The 22,134-nt window shown below is 38.3% G+C and overlaps 1 protein-coding gene across 1 annotated transcript in view; it reads left to right on the top strand.

The window, feature by feature from the left end:
• Positions 1-4,759: 4,759 nt before the first annotated feature.
• Positions 4,760-22,134, top strand: part of LOC128735566 (uncharacterized) — a 38,856-nt gene continuing 21,481 nt past the window's right edge. Inside the window, exon 1 of the mRNA XM_053830049.1 lies at positions 4,760-5,068. Within this exon, the coding sequence (XP_053686024.1) occupies positions 4,760-5,068 (309 nt within the window). The remainder of the gene's footprint in view (positions 5,069-22,134) is intronic.

Below are 22,134 nucleotides of genomic sequence, written 5' to 3'. Positions count from 1 at the left end.
AAAAATAACCACATGCCGAAGAAAAAGTTGAACCCGAGAGAAAGGACAATTTTGGAATGGATGGGACTTTTTTTCTCGCACCACTCGGCTTGTTGCTAACCCAAGCACTGTAAGAATTCCTTTCAAATGCATTGAACAGCATTGACAATAAAACGGAGTACCACGAAGTCTTCTTCGTATCCGCGGGGAATTTATTTGCATATTATTTAAGGTCGTTTGGGCTTACAAGAAAATTTTTCTTGTTTGTTTGTTTGTTTGATTTCTCGCCATGTTAGGATCGTTTGTGTGTAGATTGGGTTATTATTTCGTTTTACAAGCGTCGCGGTTCGAAAGCTTTGTTAAGGAATATATTTTATTTGTATAAAATATTTACTTTAATTTGTGATATGGTGAAAGGAGTCTTTGTTATATTGTAAATTGAAAATGAGCTTTGTAGAAGGTAGCAGATACCGATTACTTTTAGCTTTCGTAGCTGCTAAAAATTTAAATGGTCCTCTCTGTGACCAACTATATGGTTTTTAAACCACGCCCTCCATTTTTAAGGATTAATATTAAATGATAATTTAAAACTAAAATAAATAAATAAAATCGAAATTCCAAAAAACTCTTGATAGATTTGATTGTAGTGGGACCGTTCATATGTTATGTATACCGATTTTCCCAAATTCTTCTATGAAAATTTTTGTCAAAGATACTTCAAACTTAATTGAATTTAACCTTTTTTCTTTCTTAGCCTTTAAAGTTTGAACATTTCAGAGCTCTTGTGAATTTTCTATCCTGGCCGTTTGAAGAGCGGTATTTTCAAAACTATCGAAGCGCCCCAGAATTAAATTTTGTACATTTGGTTATGACTGAAAACGATAGAGAGAGAGAGAGAAAGAGAGAGAGCGAGAAAGAGAGAGAGAGAGAGAGAGAGAGAGAGAGAGAGAGAGAGAGAGAGAGAGAGTAGAGATTTTAGAAATAGATTCAGCTTCAAGTCAATTTCAAGTAAGATTTCAAGCCCATTTTCAAATTTTATGTATGTTCATTTAAAGTCCAGTTCAATTACCAGTTAAAATTGAAATAATGTTTCAATCTTTAAATTGATCTAAATTCAAGTCCAATTTCAATAATTTCCATGTAAGATGAATTTGAAGTCCAATTACATGTCCGAGTTGAACTTTAACAATTTCAAGCCTAATTTTAAACCCGATTTCAAGTGCAGTTTTTAGTCCAATTCAAGGTTTAATTTTAAGTACAATTAAATATTATTTTTTTAGATTTCTGAATTTTATTGGCAAATATTGTTTTTAACGTTCCTTTTTGAATTTTGATATATGATTTTTATTTTTTTTTATTAAAGTGGAGGAGCGTTTGAGGAGAAGAATGGTAGACTGGATAAAACCGCGAAACTTTGATGTGAGGCCAAAAATATATTGCGTATTCAATTGGTAAGTGGGACTCTAACCCACACTCTCTCGGGTTGCGCTCAAGTGTTTTTACAATTCAAATATCACCACACGGCACCCTATATTAGATAGTCTCACATCTATTTTCTAGACGGACGGAACTTTGAACTTTTGTATTTTTATTTTGACTTTCAACTTCTTCTTCTTCTTCAGCATAGAGCCGGGGTGGCTCGTGCTGTTTCAAGCACTCGTCTCCATTCAACTCGGTCTTGGTCCACTCGTCGCCAATTTCCTAGTCGTCTCAGAAGTCGCAAATCGCTTTCGACCTGGTCGAGCCATCGTGCACGTTGGGCCCCCCTGTTCCTGGTGCCGGTGGGGTTGTTGAAGAGGACTATTTTCGTCGCACTGTCGTCCGGCATCCTTACGACGTGTCCGGCCCACCGTAGCCTGCTAACTTTCGCTAGATGTACGATGGGAGTCTCCCCAAGCAGTGCCTGTAGCTCGTGATTCATACGCCTCCGCCACTCTCCGCTTTCAGTTTGTACTCCGCCAAATATCGTCCGCAGCACTTTCCGCTCAAACACGGCAAGGGCGCGTATGTCCTCCGTAAGCAGCGTCACGGCTTCAAGTCCATAAAGAACTACCGGTCTAATAATGGTTTTGTACATTGTTAGCTTCGTGCGGCGGCGTATGCTTCCTGATCGTAGCGTTTTACGAAGGGCAAAGTAGGCCCGATTTCCCGCTTGGATACGCCGCTGGATCTCCTTACTAGTGTTGTTGTCCGCGGTCACCAGCGATCCCAAATACACGAACTCCTCTACCACTTCTAGTTCGTCGCCGTCAACGGTTACCGTCCGTGGGAGGCACGCATTTGTTTCCTTTGAGCCTCTTCCTTTCATGTATTTGGTCTTCGACGCATTTATTTTTAGCCCAATTCTCCTAGACTCCGCTTTCAGTCTGGCGTAGATTGCCTCCGCCGTCGCAAAGTTCCTGGCTATGATATCGAAGTCATCTGCAAAGCCTAGAAGTTGGCTACTCTTGGTAAAAATCGTACCTCTCGTTTCGATGCCCGCTCGTCGGATCACCCCCTCAAGAGCGATGTTGAACAGCATGCAGGATAGACCGTCACCTTGTCTCAACCCTCGTCGCGTCTCGAAGGGACTCGAGAGTGTCCCAGAGATGCGTACGAAACACATCACTGATAGCTCTGATCAGTCGCGTCAGTTTGTCCGGAAAACCGTATTCGTGCATTATCTGCCATAGCTTGTCTCGATCGACTGTATCGTATGCTGCTTTGAAATCAATAAAGATGTGATGCGTGGGCACATTGAATTCCCGACATTTCTGCAAGATCTGTCGGATAGTAAAAATTTGGTCCGTAGTTGCGCGAGCCCCCATGAAACCCGCCTGATAATTCCCTACGAAACCTTGTGCTATCGGTGACAGCCGGCGTAACAGGATCTGGGAAAGTACCTTGTAGGCGGCGTTTACCAGCGTAATACCACGATAGTTGCAGTAGTCTAGCCGATCACCCTTTTTGTAGATGGGACAAACCACTCCTTCCATCCATTCCTCCGGTAGCTTTTCCTCCTCCCAAATCCTAGAAATAACCCAGTGTAGAGCCTTTGCTAGCGTTTCTCCGCCATGTTTATAAAGCTCTGCCGGTAGGCGGTCCTTCCCAGCGGCTTTATTGGTCTTCAGCAGCCTGATTTCTCGTTTGACTTCTTGGAGATCAGGTGCTAGGACATCACTATCTTCCATGGGCGCTCCTAGGTTAATTTCCGTTCCGCCTCCTTCTGCGACTTCGCCATTGAGGTGTTCATCCAAGAACTGCTACACATGTCAGGTTTCGGTGTGTAGCCCTTCCGAGTTTGGTTCACCTTCTAATAAAACTTGCGCGTGTCATTAGCTCGGAATAGTTGCTCTAATTCTTCACGATCTCTGTCCTCCTTTTGGCGCTTTTCTCTCCTCAGGATCGTTGTCAACTGGTTCCTAGCTCGTCGGTACTTGGCCAGGTTCTCTCTAGTGGCAATACTTAGATAATTTTCCATGAATTTCCAGAATTTTTCCAAGCATTTTTTTTTCTCTTCCACCGCTTGTTGGCATTCCCCATCAAACCAATCATTTTGTGTACTCCGAGGTTCAATACCTAGTGCCGCGGTAGCGGCCTCTCCGATGGCCGAGCGTATTCTGCCCCAACCGTTTCCGAGGTTTGAAGCACCTAACTCCTCGGAAGAAGGCAGTGCCTCATTCAGTACTCGCGCGTAGTTCTCGTAGTTAGATACAAATTGTACCTCTTCCTCCACCTACTGTAGAAACCACCGACCGAGAAGTTTTTAATCTAACGTGTCTAAAAATAGACCAACCCATGTCGCTATGGTTAATAAGGGGGGTTGTGCAGACTTCTTTTGTCCAGCGCCTCTGTGGTTCAAAGGTACACGGGTACCAGTGAGCGACACGCCCTGGCAGGTGTTGTGGGTTCAAATCCGGTTATAATCTCTGATTACAGCTTGGTTCGACCCATGCACCTTCCAGCATTGGACAAAAGATAGGAGTCACAACGACAACTTGTTAAACATAGCTACCTACCTACCCCCCCCCCCTTCCTTTCCACCCTTCCCCTTCATTCCCGGAAAAAAATCCTTCTTCATTATTTTCCCTTACCGTCCCTTCATCAATTGTAGAATCATCGTTTCAAAAAACTATTAATTTTTAATTCAATGCAAAGTCCAATTTCAAATAAAACCAATTCTAATGCATATTCAAATTCGAATTCCAATTTAAATTCAAGCCCCAATCCTAATCTGATTTCAAGTCCAGTTTTAGGTACAATTGTCATTGAGGAGTCAAGGTATAGTAGAGTAGAGATACTCTGCTAGAGTAGAGTAGAGTAGAGATACTTCTGCTATACTAGCAGAATAAAAAATTTAGTAGAGTTGAGACTATAGGATGAGTAGTAAAAACTGGCAGTGTTTTTTGGACGTGTTTAATTAAAAATTGGGTAAATCACAGATATGTCTGCATATTTTTCATTAAGAGTATATTCAAATGTCAACACAGTTTGCAAGTTTCTTTGTTTGTTTGTTTGTTTGTTTGTTTGTTTGCAGTTTTTGTTCGTTTAAGAGTCGTGGTAATCATGGACGCAAAAAGGGAACTTGTGATAAATCTGTTTTTGAAAAGTTTCCGACCGTGTGATATTTTAAAGAAGCTGAAGCCACTCTAAATAAACGAAAGTTTCATCTCCTCGTATCAACAAGCGATACAAGGAAACTAATCCTTGGGAAAAACTCCCCACACCTGGCTGGGACACCGAGAGCCATCAAACGAGTAAGAGAGCGAGTTCGACCGAATCAGATCAGTCTGGACGTAAGATGGCCAAGGAACTGAGAATTTCGCAATCAACCATGAAGAATATTTTGGAAGATGATCTTCGATTGATTCTGTGCATAAAACAACGGGTGCACGGTTTCACCGAAAAGCAGAAGGTAGCAAGCGTCGAAAGATGTCGGAGGCTGCACAAACGGCACGGTGATTGTGAAATTTTGTTTCCGGGCAAAAAAACGTTCTTGCCACAGCATCACCACAACCAACAAAATGATTGGATATTTGCAGCTCATCTTTGTGCCATTCCTTGGGACGAATTGGCTGTTCAAAGGTTTCAGAATGTTTCCAACGTGATGGTATGGGATTCTGCAAAAATTTGAAGGTTCCATTGTTGTTCGTTTAACATGGTGTTTTGAAATGAACACTTAATATTACATCGATAATGTTTTGAAGAATCATTCGATTCCCATTGTCAAAAAACACTATCAAGAATGCACTATACTGCCGTTACTCGCGTAACAATCCCATTTTTTTAAAGAGTTTCTTATATAAATAGGATTGTTATGCGAGAAGCGGCAGTATACTTCCAATAAGATTCTGTACCGTCTCTCCAGGGGAAAGCAACACAGGTTTGGTGTGAGGACTATTTTCAGGATTTTATTTCTTCGAAAGATTGGCCTGTCTCTTCGCCGGATTTGAATCCTCTCGACTTCTATGCATGGGGTTACATGCTAGGCAAACTAGGGAGCAGCAAATAATTGACTGTAAATACCTTCAAGTAAAGCTTGTAGAAGATTCGGGATGAAATGCCTCAGGATATCGTGCGTGCCAGTTGTAACGTTTTTCAATAACGATTGCGACTGGTAATTAAAGCAAAGGGAGAAAACTTTGAATTGGACTAATTTAAGACAAATGTTATGGATATACTTTATACGAAATACACTGAAGTCGTTTTTTACGCGGTTTTTCTCTACGCGGTTTGTTTTTTTCGCGACTATTATTACGCGAAATTCGGAATTTACGCGGTTTTTTACGCGATTTTCGGAATTTACGCGGTTTTTTTCGCGAATTTCGGAATTTACGCGGTTTTGATTTACACTGGATGTATCCTTCGCGTAAAAAGTGACTTGAGTGTACACTCAAAATCAGAAATTTATGCAAGCGTCTTAATTTTGTGACCATTTATTTTAATAGTCACCCTGTATAGTAGAGCAGAGAGTAGAGTATATTGGAGTGTAGAGTAGAGTATATTGGAGTGTAGAGTAGAGTAGAGTAGAGTAGAGTAGAGTAGAGTAGAGTAGAGTAGAGTAGAGTAGAGTAGAGTAGAGTAGAGTAGAGTAGAGTAGAGTAGAGTAGAGTAGAGTAGAGTAGAGTAGAGTAGAGTAGAGTAGAGTAGAGTAGAGTAGAGTAGAGTAGAGTAGAGTAGAGTAGAGTAGAGTAGAGTAGAGTAGAGTAGAGTAGAGTAGAGTAGAGTAGAGTAGAGTAGAGTAGAGTAGAGTAGAGTAGAGTAGAGTAGAGTAGAGTAGAGTAGAGTAGAGTAGAGTAGAGTAGAGTAGAGTAGAGTAGAGTAGAGTAGAGTAGAGTAGAGTAGAGTAGAGTAGAGTAGAGTAGAGTAGAGTAGAGTAGAGTAGAGTAGAGTAGAGTAGAGTAGAGTAGAGTAGAGTAGAGTAGAGTAGAGTAGAGTAGAGTAGAGTAGAGTAGAGTAGAGTAGAGTAGAGTAGAGTAGAGTAGAGTAGAGTAGAGTAGAGTAGAGTAGAGTAGAGTAGAGTAGAGTAGAGTAGAGTAGAGTAGAGTAGAGTAGAGTAGAGTAGAGTAGAGTAGAGTAGAGTAGAGTAGAGTAGAGTAGAGTAGAGTAGAGTAGAGTAGAGTAGAGTAGAGTAGAGTAGAGTAGAGTAGAGTAGAGTAGAGTAGAGTAGAGTAGAGTAGAGTAGAGTAGAGTAGAGTAGAGTAGAGTAGAGTAGAGTAGAGTAGAGTAGAGTAGAGTAGAGTAGAGTAGAGTAGAGTAGAGTAGAGTAGAGTAGAGTAGAGTAGAGTAGAGTAGAGTAGAGTAGAGTAGAGTAGAGTAGAGTAGAGTAGAGTAGAGTAGAGTAGAGTAGAGTAGAGTAGAGTAGAGTAGAGTAGAGTAGAGTAGAGTAGAGTAGAGTAGAGTAGAGTAGAGTAGAGTAGAGTAGAGTAGAGTAGAGTAGAGTAGAGTAGAGTAGAGTAGAGTAGAGTAGAGTAGAGTAGAGTAGAGTAGAGTAGAGTAGAGTAGAGTAGAGTAGAGTAGAGTAGAGTGGAGTAGAGTAGAGTAGAGTAGAGTAGAGTAGAGTAGAGTAGAGTAGAGTAGAGTAGAGTAGAGTAGAGTAGAGTAGAGTAGAGTAGAGTAGAGTAGAGTAGAGTAGAGTAGAGTAGAGTAGAGTAGAGTAGAGTAGAGTAGAGTAGAGTAGAGTAGAGTAGAGTAGAGTAGAGTAGAGTAGAGTAGAGTAGAGTAGAGTAGAGTAGAGTAGAGTAGAGTAGAGTAGAGTAGAGTAGAGTAGAGTAGAGTAGAGTAGAGTAGAGTAGAGTAGAGTAGAGTAGAGTAGAGTAGAGTAGAGTAGAGTAGAGTAGAGTAGAGTAGAGTAGAGTAGAGTAGAGTAGAGTAGAGTAGAGTAGAGTAGAGTAGAGTAGAGTAGAGTAGAGTAGAGTAGAGTAGAGTAGAGTAGAGTAGAGTAGAGTAGAGTAGAGTAGAGTAGAGTAGAGTAGAGTAGAGTAGAGTAGAGTAGAGTAGAGTAGTGTAGAGTAGAGTAGAGTAGAGTAGAGTAGAGTAGAGTAGAGTAGAGTAGAGTAGAGTAGAGTAGAGTAGAGTAGAGTAGAGTAGAGTAGAGTAGAGTAGAGTAGAGTAGAGTAGAGTAGAGTAGAGTAGAGTAGAGTAGAGTAGAGTAGAGTAGAGTAGAGTAGAGTAGAGTAGAGTAGAGTAGAGTGGAGTGGAGTAGTCTTCCAATATTGAAAAATGTTTGAGCTTCAAAGTTTTATTCCACCTGTCTAATATATGCTTAACTCTTTCATCATGGTAGCCCATTTCCTGTGAATTATGTTTCGAATTTTATATCTTTGCACGGTTCCTACTTGACGGTTCCATATGTCACTTATGAGAGCTATTCATCACTTTCTTATTCTTCTTGCGACTCACTGTTGCTGACTGAATTTGGTATGTATTACTACTTTAATAAGTGCAGACTTGGCCAATTCGTTTTCCCGCAGAGTTTTGAAGTGTAAATTAATAAATTTCGGGTCCAAAAGTGTAACCGGTGCATAAGTTGAGGAAATTTTCAATCCATCAATTCGAAAGTCCTGCAATAGTAGAAGCGTGTGGTATCTTGCAATACTTTTTCTTGATTTGATTTCGTCGATGGCCTTGAACAGGCAATTGGTTATTGGAATAATTACGATTAGGCGTCGAAACTTCTTAGATTGATGAATCCATCATCTTCGGCTGTAGATACCTACTGGTTGGTGCTCCTTCACAACCCTATAAACCATGGCATTGTCAATAACGTTAGCCTTGGTTGGAACCATTATCTGAAAATTGATTCAGTGAATGTCAGTTTAAAAATACTTATGCTATATTTATTCAGCTCTGATTCATTGGAAAAAGCTCTGATTCATTGGAAAAATATTCCAAAGTTTAAGTACTGCTCGAATAAGAAGCTCCGCTTTTATTTTCCGAAAAAAAAACACCTTCGAGTGGTTTTGATCTATTAGGATCCCGGACGAACCAAAACGATTCGCACCGAATCTCTGGGATTCCTCGCATTGGATTCGTGTTTAGAAATTCTGGACAAGATTCGCCTTGCTTATAGCACCAGGATTCTTGTATAAGAATCCAAAAAGCGATACATCCCTACTAGCACAATTGTTACAAAGTAGTTGTGGTAACGCCTACGTGACTAATTCTGGTCATAAATAGGTTGATGCAACTAGAAGTGTTGAAATTATGCTGCTTGGGGTATACCGTGGACCCCCGTTCGTTTGACCGTTTTTAATCTGAACACTTTTTAATTTGAACCCCGTTGGTTTGCACGATGTGCAAATTAAAAATGGTTCAAATGTCATTCTCAATATGACATCATTTGCTTATGCAGACAATGCACATAAACACGATTTGTTTGTACTGATCTAGCGTGTTTAACCTGTTTCACAATGCGTTTTCCCAACGATTATGGTAGAAATCTGATCGGAGAATGAAATATTCGCTGCTTGCAACTGCCAACTGAATCAAACTACCAAAACAATAACAAAGAACAGGGCAGCCAGTTCACACAAGCTCCAGCATATTTAGGGTTACCAGTTGTTCAAATTAAAAGCTAACCCCGTTAGTTTGCATGAGGAATCGTTCAAACGAACGGGGGTCCACTGTAACTCGGTAAAGGAATCTCCTTTACTGTGAAATAGGAATCCTCGGGATTCCGAAACAGGAATCCAGTATGTGTTAGTAAGAGATGCTTTTGCAAAGGCACTTTTAAATGTATTGTACTACCTCTGCGAGGAACATCAACCTGGTTAATTTTGCATTTTACAAGTATACTTAGTGCTGCTTTTGACAAAGTAATACCAAACTTAGGACGTTTCAATTTTCCCGCAAGTGAAAGTTTTTGACAGTAGGATTGGATCACCAGAAAATGCAAAATACAAATGGGAATGGTTTATGGTTGCCAAATCAACTATTATTATTATCGATAATCGTTATTTTTTGACAGCAATAATCGGGGAATTTTACATTGTTTACATACTGTTTCATTCTTTTTGAAAAGTTGTTGTCTAATTGAAAAACTATAATTAAAATGCATGTATTTTGGATTTTTCATTGTTTATGTAGTTTTTATCAATCGATTTTGTTATGTAGCAAATCCCAATTGGTGATATTCTGATAAACTCATCGATAGGTTATATAATATTTGTTATTTTGATTAATTTGCCAGAACACCACATTAATATTTGGCTGTCGGAAATGTCAGACACTCTGCACGTAAGCTGCCCATTTCTATTCCTTACAAATATTTCAATTTCGGCGGAATTTGTAGTTTATCGCTGTTTACTGACCATATTAATCTAGAATAAACATTCTATACCGGTAAGCCACCGAAAATTTGCATAATTGGCTAACTGCCGTAATAAAATTCGATCGACTCGTCATAATTTAGCGCTACCGCATCCTTCACATCAAATTAGACCAATTTGTAGGCCACAATTCTGCTCTCATTTGGGGCGGAGTATATGCTACCGACAACCGAACCAACCGCAACAGCAGTGTGAGCCCAGAGCATCACACTGGAAGGAAAATATTTTTATTATAATGCATTGTGACCCAAATCTAGCGTGTTATTAATTCTGTGCCGCTATCAACACCAGAAATTCTAACGTATTCTGTGGTTTGCCAAAATGAAGTGACCTTTGCCTCAATCATTTCGCCATCTGCCGTGTGCATAATTTATGTTGCTCGCCAATTTGTTTATGTTCTTATTTGCTGGAAAGCGTCCTGGCTCAGATGCGATAGCATCTAAATGCGAGATTAAAACTGGGTTTGAAGTTCGATTTTTTTTATTTATTTGTGATAATATTGGTGGTAAATATATTTAATTTAATTTTTTTCGATGTTTTAGTTAAGAAGTTTTAAGAACCAACATTTTAAAAATAGTACAACAAATAAAAATAAAATTTTAATTTCTTTGCGCAGGTTTGTCTTGTCAAAATGTGAGAGGAATAGACAAGAAAAAAGATTCATTCTTCTGTGCTTATATTAAATAAAATAAAATTGTAGTCATTATATAGGCAGAGTTCAACTATTGCTACGGAAAGTTTTCTACCAGAACGATAAGATTGTTTAACACTTTTAGTTTTTGCAAAAGTGTACTAATTTGTAAATTATATTTGAAAGATCGGCTTCGTCTATATGTTTTGCGGCAAAACCCAACCAAGCTTTATTAAAGTGAAAGCAGGGTAGGGTCGAACCGAAAAAATGTATGTTCTCAAAACTTATTTAAACTACCCTCAGTTTCGGAGGCTAAATTTGTTCGAATATTTTATGTGCCATTATTTCTTATTTTTCATTTAAAATGGAAAAAAAAACTATAAGGTTCAATATCAACCAGTAGCAAAACGCAAACTAGAATACCTCAGTCACGATTCGATTATGTTGATGCTCCTTAACTTCGTAACTTATGACGCGATTACGTGACATCCATTGCGTACGGATCAAAGTTGATTCATTTGATTTAGTTAGCATAATGTGGTTAAAGGTGTCCAGCAAGCTCAATCTACTGCTGCAGCATTTCAAGGGTACTCGCGGTCAGCGTGGTCGTCATGAGCGATGAACTCTCCTCAGTCCCCGTTGTGCGGCATCGAACGGAATTCCAAGATCAAACAGAGCAGCAGAACTAAATGGCGTCTCTCTCTCGTATTAGCAAATTTATTTTCGATTAACGCAAATTTGTTCGCGTGATATCGGAAATCACAACTCTTTCACAATCCGCAACCTTGCGCGGCTACTGCTGCTGAGCTTTAGGGAAATTTGTGTTTAAGCAATAGTTCATAATAATTTACGAATGGTTCTGTCATCTGATTCTGTCACTTTATAAGCAGCATGAACTTCCGCACTATTTTAGCAAACAAACAATTTTACTTGACGCTATTTTAGGGAACAACAGTATTTAGAATGACGATACTAGTTTTGATACATATTCAAATGTGACAATATTTACGGCATTTGCCATAGAGCAAGCTCAAGGCTAAGTGAGACGTGCTGCCGAATTAGCATTTTCCAACCGCCTTCGGGTCGAGCGGTTGATAAAAACTAAACTGTTTCGGCGATGGCTGGCCAGGTGAGGAAAAGTGCAGTGGCGCCGTTCTGGTCGGCGACCAACTCAGCGGGCTCAGCTGGGTCAATTTCGAGCCAATAATCATGGGACCGATATGGTGCTGCTGCTGGTTCGAGCACTAATATGTATGAGCGACGAAGCCAGTTTCGTTATTGTTTTATATCCTGAAATTTATTAATGCAAATATCTGTTCCGAAGTTTCGCACAAATGATAATTAGCAAACTGATTCGGGATATCTGTACGGAAAAGCAACGTTTTGGGGGAGTCGGATGATTTTTTGAATATTGTTCTCGCTTTTGTTGGCGCTGTCTGCAAATTGTGGAATATTCAACATTGAAAAGACATTCTTGGAGTCAATCAATTTGCGTTAAGTCTGGAATGAGCTTGAGCTATGTAGTATAAACATTTGTCAATTTCTTATTTTAAGATTTCGGTCCGCCAAGAATTTTAAATAGCATTAAAGTTGTTTTTAAATTTAAAAAATAACTCCGCAAGCTTGAAGAATTTCAACAAATATTTACCGAATGATATAGAAACATGTCGTGACAAGAACTGTCTGTTGTAAGCCATTTATTCCATTTTTGTAAGAACTCTTCCTTGCTGCTGACACTTTCACCCTTCTTCTTGAGTTTACCCTTCACAATCGACATGAGTTTATCCTAAATCAATCTTAGATCCAGTATGCTGGCCGGATTCCGCTCCGTGATTGGTCGAATTTAAATAGTAACAGATTGTCAAGTCGTACCAGAAATAAGGCAGCAGCCTATTTAGAAATTACCTCTTTTTACGTGAGGGTAGCTTTCCAATCCAAAAGGAATTTGTTCAAAAACGGCCTTGTTCCAGGTTTCCCGTCGACGGCCAGCAGTTCTCTAAACCGTGGATTTGGCATAATTCAACAGTTCAGCCAATTGACAAACGGACCAGTCCGATACTGTCATTGCGAGCACAGGCTGGGGCCCTCTGGGGCACGTGGCCCACTTTCTCTGTAAAATTTAATAATTTAATAAATATTTTGGTGGGAAAATCATGTTCTGTCGTATGGAAATTCTTTAGAATATTGTTTCTTGCTTGTCAAACTTTTAATGATAAAATTTTCATGATAAAATATTTTGTTGTTCCGGTGAATATGTTAGCAAATTGTCTTAGCATATTCATTAATGGATTACCGATGGATTTAGTGACAGTCCGTGTACTTTTACTTTTCAGAAAAAAATCAAAATAAGAAAAAAGAGACATAAGGAGAAAAAAAAAACAGAAAAGAGCATAAAGGAAAACGTGACAATAACTGGACAAAACGTGTTAGGAAAAATGGAAAACCCCGAGAGAAAAAAGAGTAAAAACTGGCATGTAATAAAAACACAAGACTGCATGAGAAGGAAAATGGGGCATAAAAACGAGGAGTCTGGACAGACCGACGATTTCTTAGATTTAGTTATCAACAATGGCTATCATGAAGATGTAATCGTATTTAATTACAGTTTTCATCGGATTATGTTTTGCAAAATGTCTTATATGACATCGTTTTAGATTTATATACAAGCAGTGATAATCATGAGATTCTAGGTGCATTAAAATATGATTTGCATCAAAACACGTTCAAATTTGTTGTTATTTCTTTACAACAAAAACAACAAAATAGAGATATTTCAAGGTTACGTTCTTAATACAGATTTGTCAACCAAAAAAATTAACGGTTTCTTCGTTTTTATTTTAAATTTAAATATCTATTTATTTCTTTTATTAAAATTGAATTTATTTTGATTGTGGCGAAATATTCAAAAAACTATTATCTGGTTTGAAAAACTTTTACAATTACCTTGTTAATTATTTTAAAAATGTTAATAATTCAAATAAGCCCGCCTAAATATTAAGCAGCAGGCATATAATGATTAACACATACTGACAAGACAATAAAAGATCTTTTTGAAGAAGCACTCTTTGAGGAGTTTGATTGTTTTTTGGCGTATTAAAATCACGTAACGTAACGTTTTAAAAATTAAAAATGTTAAAAATAGAAACTCATAATTTTTTAGATATTTCTCTGATAGGTAAGTGAACGAACGGAAATCTTAAAATTTACCAAGGAGAGTATTTCTCAGAACTGGGCAAGTCTAGATTATGATTCATTCCGCTAATCTAAATGCCTTAATATCAGTGCATCTTATGGCTTTTCAGAAGAAATGCAAATGTTAAGTAGAATTGGAAAAAGACATTCAGCATTAAACTGGTACAGTAAAAAATAATGGTTGATGCTTATTGTTGTAAGCAATTTTGAGCTGTCCTATAGCATCTAAATGTTCAGCATTCTATTTTAAATAACTTTTAATTTCTTTTTAAGAGCTTCTGAAATAACAGACAACATTTTTGTACTTGAGCTTTAATAATATTATCTCCATGTAATCAAATATCCCAAGCAACAATGTGAGTTTTATTGTACTCTTATGGTGGTCTACAAGACCAATTTTGCTCTTAAATACAATCATAAGAGTGCAATAAAACCCAAATTGTTACTTGGGATGAATATGCATATAACGTATTCTAATTTATATTTAGAACAATCTGTACCACTGAATGCTAACAAAGGTACTGCATATCATTCCATGAAGTCAGCATTTTAATTTAATTTTAATGATATTAACGATCAAATGCAAACTTATTTACAACACTGTAATTCAGTCACAATTGACACAAACTCGTATGTCGGATGAGAATAAATCAAATCCGTACTTACATGTTCAATGCATCAGATAAGATCTCGTTGCTTACATGTACGATGACTTCGGTTTAAGATGTGCAAAAATATCATTGAGGTACTGATGTACCAGTAGCTTAAAGGTAATGAACAAATACTGCGGTACGGGTGGTTGTTGGTTCTAAACCAGATGAGTACAGCTTGTTTTAAATGATATAGACAAAAAGTTTTAAGTATTGTGACAGGTCGGTAATATCTGGAAGCTTATGAAAGAAAGCTTTCAGCAAAGCTTTTACTTTTTTGTCTCAGGGCGAATATTTGGCTATAAATAGCCTGCTCTGTATGCAATTTTTGACACTTGCCATTTACTACATGGTGGAAAGGCGAAGGGTAAAGCAGAATTATTATCGTAACTGTGTCGAAATGCAATCCAGTCAATCGGCTCAGTCGTATAAACTGTTTTGTTTTGTCGGCATTTCAATTATTCTGAAGAACTAAATCATGTATATCGCCTCCACTTTTGCATGTATATGCCGTTTCTGCGCATGATATATGATTTGATAGACCTTATATGCTGACGTTTATCTCATTTAGAATTAAGTTATACAGACCAAAATGTTTGCTGGGTCCAGAGTAACCTTTACCTCCCATGGACAGTGACTATTGACGGCGATGAAGTCAAAGTGGTTGATGAGTTCGTATATTTGGGATCTCTGGTCACCATCGACAATAATTCGAGTAAGGAGATTCAACGACGCATTTAAACTGGAAGTCGAACCTACTTTTCCCTCCGTAAGACGCTTCGATCAAGGAGCATACGTCACCGCACAAAGCTGACTATGTACGAAACGCTTATCAGACCGGTAGTCCTCTGCGGACTTGAAACAGTAACTTTGCTTACGGAAGACATACGTGCACTCGCCGAATTTGAACGAAGGTGTTGCGGATTATTTTTGGCGGAGTACAAACGGAAAGCGTAGAGTGGCGTATGCGTATGAACCACGAGTTGCAAGTACTACTTGGGGAGATTCCTATCGTACACTTGGTGAAAGTTGGTAGTCTAGGTTAGGCCGGCCACGTCACAAGGATGCCGGACGACTGTGCCCACCACCGGTACCAAGAAAAGAAGGATCGACCAGGTTGAAGCTGACTTGCGTGTGTCGAGATACTCAATGAATTGGCGACGAGTAGCCCAGGACCGAGTACAGTGAAGAGCAATTACGGCAAGAGTTACCTCGGCTTTCTGCTGGTAGAAGTAAGTAAGAAGTGAGTGTGGATCCCTAAGTAGCAAACTAGGAACATACGGAGTGCGTGCTTTGCGATAGCGTTCATCCTGATGGATCGCCGTCTTACACGGATAGGTGCCTTTTACTTACTTAAGGGCTTCTAAGTAGGTGGAAGAATTGTTTGGTTTCGGTGAACCGTCGCACTCGTTTGACGTGAAATTACGTAGTTTTAATTTAGTTATTTATTTATTTACTTGTTTATTTATTAATTTATTTATTTAGCCTCCTGCATTAGTTCTCGATGGCCTTAATCGCCAACAACCTCTTTTAGTGTTTCGCCTGTCATCGACAGAACGATCATGACGTCTTTGGCGGTTCATACCCAGCTAGCATTTTTATATGCATAAAAAAGTTAAAAGTCAGCATTACGTACATATATATATATGTGCTAATAAATCGTATTTGATGAGCAAAACTGGCATATCCGTGCTATTTTGGAGGCGATATATGTGACGAGGAATAAGCATATGCATTTCATCGATATAAGTAATTATATACGACAATATCCGATTAAGCTCGACCCGCTCCGTGCTGCTATACGATTCTGGGTTGAATATCGTATGTATGTCAGCAATTATCGTTCTATACGACTGAAAAAAAACTTGAGCGGACTTTGTTAAGCTTTAGTTACGATTTCGAATTTGTTAAGAGTTATTTACGATAATTTTCGGTTATTGATGTACGATTTGGTGCTAGCTGGGTAACGTCTGACCGAGATATATTCTCGTAGACAAGACTCTGTCCTGTCCTGACGAATCTTTCGTCTGTTCGAAAAGTTTTTATACTCCAGCTATTTGTGCAACACTGGCTCTGAACATGTCCGGGAACGCTTGTATCGTTTCCTTCGGAGTCTTATTTAGGATTTCATCCAGATCGAACATCATTAATAATTATTAGTAGGTATAGGTATACCTTTCCAAGACTCCCTAGTTCATGTTCAGTATGAACGATGCGTCGCCGAAGGTGACGTCGATGATGGATTCTTGGCCGTACTAATGAAAAGGGGTAACGGTGCCTTTGTTCAACAGCCAGGGCTTCCAACAGACTGTTCCCTGTGGCGTTACTATATCTCACTATCCTTCTGCGAAACCCAAGTGTAGAATACTTCTCTAATGACGATTGGCCATCACCTGATGAGCTTCTCGGCCAGCGCATTCAGTGGAACTGGTCCCTAGTCCATTTTAGGAATGTATGATGGCTGCATACGAAGATCCCATTGATTTTGACGGTCACGAAATCGTCACAGGACGTCGGTGATTTTGCACGTTTACACACATTCACACGCATGACGATGAGGTATGTGGGTGGTGAGAAGTGTATGCGTGGAAAAGTGTGTGAGCTAATAAGTGTGTCTATGGGTGTATGATGCATTTGCAGTAGGAATGCACATATTTTGTTTTATGTAACGGAACTGCTCATGAATAATGTTGTTTGTTTGCAAAAGTATTTGATGTATTCATATATGTAAATTGAAATGAAAACTTTATTACAAATAAGCCCATTCATTGCCGTATCTGTCTACTTACTACTGCTGGATGTGTTTTGTTATTCAAAGTATCTGCGTTAACATATGTATATTGAACCTAAAATTCGACCGACAGCTAGACCATCGTTATCATAATTGTCATTTCAATCCGAGGCAACCTCCGATTGTGTGACAAACTTTCTTGGAAATTCTGGATTCGAAACAATTTTCCTAGAAGGATTACATATTCAGCCGATTATCATATTAACGTGGTTCATCCAAAGGCCTTCCTAAGTCCGGTAATGATGATGCTGACACAAAACGTTCCATTTGGTAATGGAATTGACTCTAAGACCAGAATTTATTACAAAAGCCAGTCGTCAGCCGGGGCGCCCCATTTAGATTTTATTGCCAACAAGTAGGATGCCAAGAAGTGGTGTTTTGTTGGTGTGTCAATTCGCAAAAATTTGTTGTTGAATTGACTACGGGCTGGTGCGGCGCGGCAGGCAGTGTGGTGTTGATTCATATTTATTTCGAGTTATATAATCACTTTTTGTTGATGATGGAGGTTGTTTGTTCACCGAAAAACGCGTTTGTTTTTTTGCATAATTAATAAGATCAAAATTTATAGAAAATTCATAGATGATAAATGATAAATATGTGGGCAGCTTTAGTGCGACTAGTTATAATTAATGGATTGTCGATTTTTCTAGAACGACTTCTAGTGTTAGCTGTAAGTTAGAAGACTTATAAAGAATCGCTACTTCATAGCCCATTCCGGATTCCACGTGGTCACTGAAAAGGTGTCAAAATATAATGACGACGATTTGAACAAATTTATAAATGTCACTTATGTCACATTTAGACACCAGTCAGATTCACGATCAAGGTTTATGCTTTATAGGTTTCGGTCTGTAGGCCAAACGATACTGCAGTATCGGCACGATACGCCCTTTTAACGGGTTTTTTTGCCTTCTGAACTGATTTTTGATGAGCAGATGATGTTTTCCATAATAGCTATGTTTTACCGTAGGATAAAAGCTTTGAAGGCGAAGGGCATATTTTATGTGATTACCGATGGGCCCTTTTATCGTCGTTACAAATTGGTTGAACTTGAAAAACAGAAAGCGGAACTTTTACGAGCAGTTCATCACCTGGTGATTGCTAATGGTGATTTCAATCAAATGATTTTTTTTTCTTTTTGATTTTTTCATATGGAATTGTTTAAGGGCTGTATTTTTTCAGTGGAAAGCTTGCTCAAAAGATTTATTGTTTCTTGATATCCGAAGTTTTCATTTGGGTGCGATATCGAGTGGGTTCAGTTTGATTAATCCGGTTGGCAGTAAATGCGCCATAGGTTGGTGGATAAAATGCTAATTTTTATTTCCGCAGCTGCTGCTTAACATATTTAGGTTTACTATATAGAAGAATTCACTTTCATACAAGTTAGAAAAAACGAGACATGATTTCTTTTTGAAGTAACATGCTTTATTTTGAAGATCTTAACAATAGAAATGGGTTGTTTTAAATAATTTTTAATTCAATAAAAATTTTTAAAATATAACCTGTAAAATCCATTTGCAAAATGCATTTTTCACTAAAGAAACTCAATATCGATTCCCGATTAATGGATAATAAAATTCATTTGATTTATTTCAGGTGTGGGCGAAGAGGTATCGGTATAACTTGATAAATGTGTTTTTTATTCAAACGGCAACTCTGCTGTGTCTAGAACCATGTTGTGAATAAAAAATGAAATCGTATTAGGTAACCAATTCGTATGCATTTAAATGGAAATATAACATTTTAAATTTTCGTTTATTAGCATCATTTAACTGCAAGTTATCTGTAATTACATGATGTCTAAATGATCATAAAACAGCAAAAGGCAATCATTTTTTTGGCTTTTTCAAAACCATGAATCACTCTCTAAATCGAATAGTCAGTAAATCATTGAGATACCATGTTTTCTTCGAGTCTTTGAACAAAGTTAAAATTTTTAAATAAGAAAGTTATGAAGAGGAATTGAAACATTTGATTATTGTATCTTAAGTTAATTTGAAACTACGCCTTTGCTGCAATTGTGAAACTGCTTGTGAGAATGCTATGTCGACGGTATTCCGATGTATAATAACAATATTATTTCACATAGGGCACGGGAGGGTATTTTCGGCCCATTAAGCGATTGCTTCTATTTTCGGCCTTTGGCCTAGTGCTAGTGGAAGAACAGGTGGTTTTGGCGCTCTTAATAAAAAACAGTAGATTACTTACTGTCTTGAGAAAATAGTTATATAACATTAAAATTGTATGTCGGCAAAGTATTTTTATTAATGAAAGAAAAGCAAAATCGGCTGAATTTAGAAACCTGCTGAAAATAGCATCCCGTACCCTACCATAATGATAACCCAAGGAGCATATTTTTGTCATATTTAACCAAAATCAGTGAAAAACTGGTTGTAGTAACTCAATATGACACCCTACGCTACTTCCCAGTAAATTGATATAAATGACGATCCCAGGTAGGAAGTGCATCAGGAAGAAGCCCGCTTCTTCATGTGAACAACATTCGCCCCGAACAACACTACAAAGTCTGAAGCAGTATCTATTCCATCATCTCTATACCCTATTCCGTTGAGTTTTCAATAACATCAATGTTAACGAGGAAATTTTCAACTGCTTCGTGGTCCGTAGGTATTTCACGTCCTTAACATACTGTTCATATTGTTTCAGAAACGTTATGTACGGATCACAGAACAGGTTAGACTTACCTTATCCGGCAATCCCGTTGGCTCTAGGCACCTTCAGATGGAAAATACGACAGTTCTCGGTGGGGGCGCCCTTGAATTATCTGTGGTCTTCTCCCACGAATTCTTTTGAGTGGTTGCAGCAGCTAATGCGGTCAACAATGTGCTGCTTGGCGCATCTCTGAAGGGTACAAGATACTCTCCCACGTTCCAGATTTTGTTACGTCGTCTAACCTCCAAGAGAATTCGTAGAGCAGTATTAGGCGGGCTTTGCTACTACGGAACAATTTTTCACCGATAAATTCTCCATAAATGTGATGATGATGATGATGATGATGATGATGATGATGATGATGATGATGATGATGATGATGATGATGATGATGATGATGATGATGATGATGATGATGATGATGATGATGATGATGATGATGATGATGATGATGATGATGATGATGATGATGATGATGATGATGATGATGATGATGATGATGATGATGATGATGATGATGATGATGATGATGATGATGATGATGATGATGATGATGATGATGATGATGATGATGATGATGATGATGATGATGATGATGATGATGATGATGATGATGATGATGATGATGATGATGATGATGATGATGATGATGATGATGATGATGATGATGATGATGATGATGATGATGATGATGATGATGATGATGATGATGATGATGATGATGATGATGATGATGATGATGATGATGATGATGATGATGATGATGATGATGATGATGATGATGATGATGATGATGATGATGATGATGATGATGATGATGATGATGATGATGATGATGATGATGATGATGATGATGATGATGATGATGATGATGATGATGATGATGATGATGATGATGATGATGATGATGATGATGATGATGATGATGGTGATGATGATGATGATGATGATGATGATGATGATGATGATGATGATGATGATGATGATGATGATGATGATGATGATGATGATGATGATAAGGAGAGTACAACGTACTCACGTATCATATTTTAGTGGATTTCAGGTCAGCATACGATACAGTCAAGCGCGAACAGCTATGGCAGATAATTCCCGAGAACGGTTTTCTGGATAAATTGACCCGGCTAATCAAAGTAACGCTGCAGCGAATGATGTGCAACGTGCGTGTTTTGGGTGCTCTCTCGAGTCTTTTAGAATAGCACAGAGGGTTGCGGCAAGTGAATGAACTATCATGCACTTGAAAGTGTTCTCTTGCACGTTCTCGTACTGAGCCTCGATTAGATGGGCTAGCTTATCTGGAACTCCTCTACGCCTAAGTGCGCCACAGATGTTTTCATGCGTTAATTTTACCACTTATCAAATCTAACGGGTGAAAACTATAATTTTGGAATTTATTTCTCATGCAGTCAAAAAAAAGAGCAAGATACGTGAAGAAGATCTGATTTACTAAAATTAAAGATTGTTAAAGTTCATTGTTGAAAAAAAAATTAGTGCCCATTTGAAAACAGTTCGTAATCGGCTGTTCGGCGAAGCTTCCGTTTGATGTTGGAACAGGAACGTTGTACGGCCCTCATGTCAACTTTGCGAATGCCTCTGTTGATTCTACCAATCAATTGTTTGCAATTCGCGGCTCTTCAGTTATTTTTGTACACCAAGAAAGTCCAAATCCCGCGCGCACTGAGACAGATTTGTCGGGTCGTGGTTTTTGGGTAAAAATGGGATCGAATGGGTATTCGGGAACGGTCTTATTTTTGGAGTAATGCGATGATGGTCTATACGGCCAAAGCATGTATTGTATAGTCCATCTGCATGATGTTTTTGTAGAAACGGGATCAAAATTTTCTACAAATATTCGTCTAATGCACGTATTAATTGATAGACAAACCAAAGGGCTTGCTGTTGAAGGCACGAGAAAGAGAACGATGTCCTTCTGCGTCCATAATTTGGGCTGGTCTTTCACTACCTTGTTTACGAATTGTTGTTGGGCATCTTATAATATAATGGTAAAGCAGTTCGTAGAAGTGCACAACGCGCTCCCGAAATGCCTCTTGTTTCAACGCCATTTTAAGCAAAACTTGGCAAGCATAAACAAAACAAAAACCTGATTTAATCCACCTAGTGGTGAAAGGAACCTTTGTTATACGATCTTACTTGCTATTTGAGATAGAAATCGACACGTGTGGTTGACATGAAATTTTTGGAAATTGAATAAGTTTACAAAATTTGAACCAAATAGAAACACTTATAAATTTTGATAGTTCCTTTTCTCATGAAATTGCTGAGTAAGTTGCTACTAATGAGGGTAAGTCCAAGTAAAAGTAAGTTGTAAGATGAAATATTATTCTTTATCATATGCATTGCGTAGTAAAGGTCTAGTTTATAAGTTTTTGA

Source organism: Sabethes cyaneus, chromosome 2 (assembly GCF_943734655.1).
Source record: "Sabethes cyaneus chromosome 2, idSabCyanKW18_F2, whole genome shotgun sequence".
Lineage (NCBI taxonomy): Eukaryota > Metazoa > Arthropoda > Insecta > Diptera > Culicidae > Sabethes > Sabethes cyaneus.
Note: the sequence above shows the minus strand (reverse complement) of the source record. Positions and strands in the feature narration are given on the sequence as shown.